The following is a 7,254-nucleotide window of genomic DNA, read 5'->3' as shown; positions in this document are numbered from 1 at the left end:
TTACCTATTTCTCTCACAAGCTTCCGATATCTATTTCTCTCAAAAGCTTCAAATATCAATATATCTTTGAAGCTTGTCTGCATATAGCAGAACTTCAAGCATTCCAATGGCAATACATTAAAGGTAAGGTAAAGTCACTGCTTACGAGCCTAGAAGGCTCATCAGGCCGGCGCTAATCTCCGGTTTCCGTAGCATGAAGCGACTAGGAGTATTTATAACCTGTCGTAACGAAATTATAGTGATGGTGGATCATATATTTGATAAACACATATTTACAATTTGTATACACGGGACTGGTTTGGATTAATTGCATGGGTCGTATGATATCGATCTGATACCAATGACGGTTAGTTTCTCGTTGCATGTGCTCAAGCAGGTCGCTTTGTACAAGATCAGCAAGATGCTACTTGAATTGAAACAACGCCATGACATTCATACTAACACAATAAGAACCTTCAGTTACCGTGGTAGTAAGTACACTTTTATCTGTGGAGATTTTTGCTTTCGTTTTTCTACCGTTTACATCGACATTCAATGACTTGTTTCAACCGTACTTAAACAATAAATTTATAATAAATACATACAGTACTGATCTTATCTTCACTACTTTATATTTCTAAGAAGTGCGACGAAGTGGGACAGTGAGTTCATCATTAGAGTGGTAACGCAGCTACAGTTTATGAAATTCGCCCGGATTTGTGCTCTGAACTAGCCGTGGGTTTAATATAGGCTCGAACCCGCAGTCTTTTCTGCGCTTACTCCATGCGATCTCGATATAATTTTCCTTATGTTTATTGCTGAAGCTTACTGCTACCAAGTGCTAGCACTTCACATTACACTCTATTCAGTTAACTCTGTTTAAATTCAATCGAGGTTGGTTCAATCGAGGTTGGCTCGAGGTTGTACAAAACGACATCTTTTGATTTGCAAGCAAACTGGAATTCCCAAAAGCTTTTTATACCACGTAAAATATTACGAATCCAACAGCAAATCCGTAACACGTCATTTCGATTCAGTTCATATCAAAAGTGGTATTTAGCGACCGTTACGAAATTAATGTGTCGTAAACACTGTACATTAAAGATGTCTGTACTGTTCTGCTAAAAAAAACTTACCATCCTCGTTTTCTGGCATCGGAGACTCGTCGTCTGTAGGCGTCTTCGCACAACTCACAAAGCAGCTCATTCTGTAGTACCAAAAAGTGATGTAAAGTGACTTTGCACTAATATCATGTGATTCTGAATGATGCGAGTTGAGGCGCTTGATTTCGTTACTTACCTCTTTGGGAACATGTCTTTCTTCGGGGAGTTGCTTTTTCCTTGTGTTCTGATAATGTTTTCTTCGAAGCTTTTCCAGGACTGTTGTTGCATTTCGGTTGAATTATTCAATTATCATACAATAAAAGAAAAACGTTATAATGTGAATTGAATATTCATCATCATGGCCGGACGGGCTCAGCAACCCGAGACATAGCTAATCACAAGATCATCGGAGTATTCTACCTTCAGAAAGCCCAAAGAGGCTTTTCTAAGTTACCGATACACTGAATATTACAGTCATTGAAGGCGATTTACAATTCGACGAACCGACCACAATATAAAACGACCGAAGACAAGTCAATCCAATCTTAACGGAATTTATTAACTGCTAAGTCACAAAGTGAATAACACAACGGATGTGCGGATTAAGTAACCATTGAATAATTACCTAGCAGAAAAAAGGGTCTATCCAGCAAAACACAAACCGAGAATTTTATACATGTCTTGAATGAGCCTTAATTATTATTACTCACAGGAAAAGCAGACACAAATGCGTTGGTATCGCTGCCCGGTTTATTTCACTCTGAATATGACAGCGCCTACCATGGTACTTTCGTGACACAATTGTAGTTTCTTCGCGAAAAAGAACGAAGAAGTAAAGGGACCACATAACATTTCGACTGCAACTCCATGACAAAATTTCAAACATCATGGGAACGTATTCACTCGGTAGCCTGCGTGGAAGGCGTTCGAAGGGGAAGGGAAAAGGAGAACCGGCGAGAGAAGGAGGGGAGAGTGCGTGCTTCCGCTTTCACTCGGCTGAGATGGGGTCCGCATCTTGAAAAAGCAAAGCAAATTAAAAATTGGCTCCCAATGGCCCAGAACTCCCTAGAGTTATAATTTTGAGGACGGAGACATGTGGGCGACTTAAATCTGTATTTTGACACGACTGTTGCTCTGCAATGGTCGGTCGGGCGAAGCCACAACGAATGATTCTTTTAATAAAGGCAAAAGTACAGAAGCAATTACGAAAGATCTCGTTTACTTAGTCGCACAAAAACAAACTTTCAAAATCGATACACATACAGTAGTAATTACAAACACCTCTAACAACATATATAGCTTGATGAATAAACTGGTTTCTTGACATATCGCTGAACACGTAATTCTACTAAGGTACAATTAGCACATTTCAATGTTTTAACATCACTGGTAGGACTAATAGCGACAAACCAAGCCTTCCAAAATATGTTAGCGTCTCAAACAACCGTATTTCTGGAGCTGATTTACACGGAGACACGGTGAATTATTTGTTCAAAGGTAATTTATCTGTGTAATAAAATGTTGTGCCATTATTGGTATCCTCCAAATCGACCTTAGCTCCATCGACAACTTCAAACTGCGTCACCATCCCAGCTTCATTCACAGTACAGCAGTTGCGTGTTGGATCGTTCGCTATGTGAGTTACTGCTACTTTGCGCGCATCTTTTCCTCCAGGGAAACGCTTTCCACGTAAGTTCTTTGGCCGCTTACCAACCTCCGACTGAATTGGTGAATCACGTTGTGTTCTTGGGGTGGGATCAGCACGGTCCTGATCCTGATTTAAAATACAACAACTTATTTAGCATGCTTTTAAGTCTAACCTCTAAACGAAATCTAGTGCTACTAAACAATATAAGTAACTGTAGAGTAGGTCTTACCATGGCAGGCCGGATGTCGCGGTGGGACGAAATGAGACAAATATTCTATTCACTCGGAAAGCAATCAACAGGAGGAAATATGTTTGAAAACTGCTTGCCTATCACTTAAAAATTCGGTATGAAATTATTTTAACATTTTTCTCAAAGACAGCTAAATTCTCAAAACGTTTCGGTAGTCTAAAGATGATAATTTCTCAATGAAAGTGACTTATTAATGGCAATGTTATTCTCGACTGCTCGTTACGCGTTTGACGTCTCGTAGCATTTTGATGGTGCGTTACTTCTTTGCGTAACGCAATTGTAAACGAACTCGACCCGCAGAATGGCACCGAAACGTGCAGCAGCGTAGTTACAAAAAAATCCCGACGACGCTGAAAGACCAAGCTCAAGCCACAGGTAACCCAACCTCGTTCCCAGGGTCTTCTCGGCTTTCAATATGGCGGCGGGTCTTGAGAAGACCCTGGCACACAGTGAACTAAAAAGATCGCTGATTGGTGCTTTTCTCACATGAACTCTGATTGGTTTAATATCGAAAGAAAGATGGCGGCTAGTGAGGAGAGCCAGAAGAAGAACAGAATTCGTGTTTAAATCATTTTCAAAATTGTAACTGTTCCGTAAGAAGCAGCTGCAAATTAACAAGCATAACAGTCAAAAATAATTCACCGTTTTTTCACGTTGTACGATGATCTACATCAGGCCTCGATTCCAATTAAAACTACGTTGGCTTTTCACGACCTCTAGCATAGCGATCGCTCTATAATATAGAAGGATATAATGGTGTTTGAAAGACGTAACGGTAATTAAGTGATTTTATTTCGTACGTACCTTTACGTTTTGGTTCATTTTGGCGTCTCATAATTGTAATTCCGTGACGCGAGTATTGTTACTGTTGCTCAATGTTTTCACCATGTCAGATTGTGTTACAAATTATAAAATTGTGCAACAGGGTTCATAGATTATTGATGTGGTTGATTTAGCAGTTGTATGTGGTTCTGTTGACTCGTGTGACAGCTGCAATGAAGGCGGGTCTGTTAAATACAGGTCAAGACTAGAGGTCGCTGCCCCAATAATCAACAACTAAGCCAAAAGTTTCCCCGAGACCTGAAACAATATTTTTGTTGAGTGATTAGCGCTAGCAGACACTTTTGGTGTTGTTTATTTGTCTGCAGCACGGTGACATGTACACTCACCTGTGGAAATTGACCTGTGTTTTATTTCAATAGACCTGCAGCTGCAGTAATCCATATTCTTTCCTATCTCTTCCACACTCTTCAGCTAGTGCATGGTGCACAGAGAGATCTAGCTCGGTCGGTTTTCATCATTGCCTTTTACTTTCATTAATAAAAAATATTAATCTCCTCACCCCAAACAAAGTGCATGTCATCTTGTAATTTTCCAAGAGAGTTATTTAAGATTGTGAAGTCTTATCAATAATTATTATTCTTGAAAATAATTGTAAGGCTTATCATTATAGTCTTATTGACCTGTCAATTCACTAATGACTTCAATTTTTGCCTCTTCTGATTTAAAAATATAAATATGTATATTAAACAGTATTCTTTAATTTTGTACACATTACTTTTTTAGCATCACACTCCTGTGAGTTTTCTTGTACTCCAATAATTTAAGTTGAATTATTCGTTTTCAAAACATGCTTTGAAAATATTCTCTAGCATTGCTCAAGTTGTGGCATTTTAATTACTGTCTGAAGATGTGGTACATCGAGTGATTTGGGGGAAGATTGCGGACTGGACAGGGGGATTGGGAAATAAAATTGAAGGTGACAAAGCACAGGAAATTTGCAACTTCACCAGCAACAAGAAACTATTTCACAAAAAGAAATAGTGTTTTGTTTCTGGAATGGTAAGGGCAGGAGAAAAGATAAAATACTGTAAATTGTGGGTCACTTGGTCGGTCATATATATTTCGCTTCGTCTATTGAAACTCTCAACAAAGGAGGACAAAAATGTGGACGCAAACTCTCTGAACGGTTAGAAGCCTGTCAAGGAATATTAACCATTAAAGAGAAGAACATAATGATCGTTGTCTACAAATACCTAATTTTCCTTCAAATGCCACGGCATAAAATTTCAAATTCCATTTTCTGTGAATCTTCCATTACTTGTGGTACATGTGAACCTAGGAAGTTACCAGTACTAGCTTTAAAATAACTGGTTCCTGGAAAACCCAATTTACTACAGTAACTACAACTTACCAGTGGGAAGATTGTTTACATTACTTATTACCACGAAGAGCGATAGCTTTGGATTTTTCAACAATATATCCCTTTAATGTAACCGAAAATCATTCAGATAGTGAAAACTTCATATTTATGACCCATTTCGTTCACCTTCATGCTTGTCAGCATTATGATTTGCTATACTTCAGGTTCACAGGTTCACATGTTCACATGTTTGTTTTTACGTCTCATAGATGTTTAGATGTTCAATTACAAACTCTGTTTTGAATGGCCACTCTACTTCATTGTGTAAATAGTTCACCCTGAAGTCTAAATAGATACAATTCGTTTCTGAGTAAAAGAAACGAAACAAAAATGTAGTTTAAGGAGTGGAGGCAAATAAAACAAACCCTGCCATTGTCACTGCCTCCAAAACAGAGGAGATTAAAAGCCAGTTTGATAAAACAGCAAAGATCCACCCCCAACCCTGGGCTCATTCGACAAGAACTGCTAAAGATGATGAGATACTTATGTTTAGGACTTGCACAAATTGTGCCCTTTTTTAATTAGGCTCAACAGATTTCATGAGCAGCATTCCAAGACATCACATTGTCTTCACTGGTAGGAGAAGACATGGAAAAGTTCTTTTCATAGCTTGAAAAGTGCAAGAAGCAGATTGCTAATCCTATGGAATAGCATGTTCAACAATGTACATTGGCTTGATTATGTCAACTTTACCACAAAATATATTTACAATAACAAGTTGAAGAATGTGGGCACTAAACATGCTGTGGTTCGCTGTTGGCAATCAGAAGACAATTAAAATACTGATTTTACACTGACATGACAATACTTGCACGTGCAGTCAATAGCTTTGGGTCAATGTATACTGGGGAAAGTCGTTTTCAGAAGGCTCATATACACCGATAAGAAATCAGATAATCATTCAAGTGTATGAAAAATTAATGATAATTAGGTTTAATTGATTGAAAATAAACATGCAATATAAACTATACATTACGAAAGACAGCGAGCACACCTCCGTGACTAAATAGCTAGAACCAAGGCTTTCATTAAACCTTAGCTCACTGGATTTTACGGTAATCAAATGTCTGTGATGTTACGGGTGAAACTGTGTGCAATGGCTGTTTCCAAACTGTTTAAAAATCACAGCCCCGAGAAATAATAGCCGTCTATAAAATTGAATTGGTTTAAAATAACATGAAATGAAAAGAAAAGCAAGATTTCTCTGTCATCTACCGCATTCTCGTTGCTCGTGCATTCATCCATCCGTATTTTTGGTTTCTTACATCAAATTTCACAGCTTTGGGTTCCCCCTTCGTACTCCATTTTGTTTGTTGGCAGTTGTCGTACCCAGATTTCTCTCACCTTATTCCTTGCCGCCATTTTGAAAAAATTTGCATATTTGTCCATAATTTGATCACGTGATCTGCTGTGTGCCAGGGTCTTCTCAAGACCCGCCGCCATATTGAAAGCCGAGAAGATCCTGGGAACGAGGTTGACAGGTAACCCATGCGTTAAAAGGCGGGTAAAAAGTTCGTTCAAAACTTTGATATTATTGTGTAACCTGATTCACTTTTTATGTTGCCAGAGCGTGCTATTCTTGAAAAAAAAAACAGGAATGTATACGAATGCAGGGCTTTTTTTCCCCAAGAAGTAAAAACACACAAGTATAAAATGTTGAAAATAGAATTTCTTCTTCCAGAGGAAAGATAGCAATAATTCCGGATAGAATCATTCCTAATAAACTTTAATTACAGTACCATTTTCCCAGTTCATATTTTTATTTCTTTCATTCGGTGATACAAAACTACAGAAAAAAAAGCTAAGAACTTAAGGCAAACGAGGAATGTAAAAGAATATGAATGTGTCCCCAATTAGTCCTGTAATGTACTAGAATCCCTTGATGACATTTAAATAAAGGTTTCATCATCATGTCAAATTAATCGTCTTGATATCCAGGCGACTCACTCTCTTCATCACTGGATTCGTCTTTGGAACGTGAAAATGACCTCTCATAATTCCGAAAATTCAAGCAGAAATCGCTGTTATCCTTGGTGTTATCCTGGGTAAGGCCCCAGGATAGTAAGGCGAA

General features: G+C 38.3%; 1 protein-coding gene across 1 annotated transcript in view; it reads right to left on the bottom strand.

The window, feature by feature from the left end:
• Positions 1-1,659, bottom strand: part of LOC137979929 (uncharacterized) — a 58,966-nt gene extending 57,307 nt beyond the window's left edge. Inside the window, exons 1-3 of the mRNA XM_068827245.1 lie at positions 1,503-1,659; positions 1,279-1,358; positions 1,116-1,186 (exon numbers count right to left, since the gene is read on the bottom strand). Coding sequence (XP_068683346.1) covers positions 1,116-1,186; positions 1,279-1,292 — 85 coding nt within the window. The 5' untranslated portion in view covers positions 1,293-1,358; positions 1,503-1,659. The remainder of the gene's footprint in view (positions 1-1,115; positions 1,187-1,278; positions 1,359-1,502) is intronic.
• Between the last annotated feature and the right edge of the window lie 5,595 nt (positions 1,660-7,254).

The sequence above is a fragment of the Montipora foliosa genome, chromosome 12 (genome assembly GCF_036669935.1).
Source record: "Montipora foliosa isolate CH-2021 chromosome 12, ASM3666993v2, whole genome shotgun sequence".
NCBI classification, from domain to species: Eukaryota; Metazoa; Cnidaria; class Anthozoa; order Scleractinia; family Acroporidae; genus Montipora; species Montipora foliosa.
This window is presented reverse-complemented; position numbering and strand designations above follow the sequence as displayed.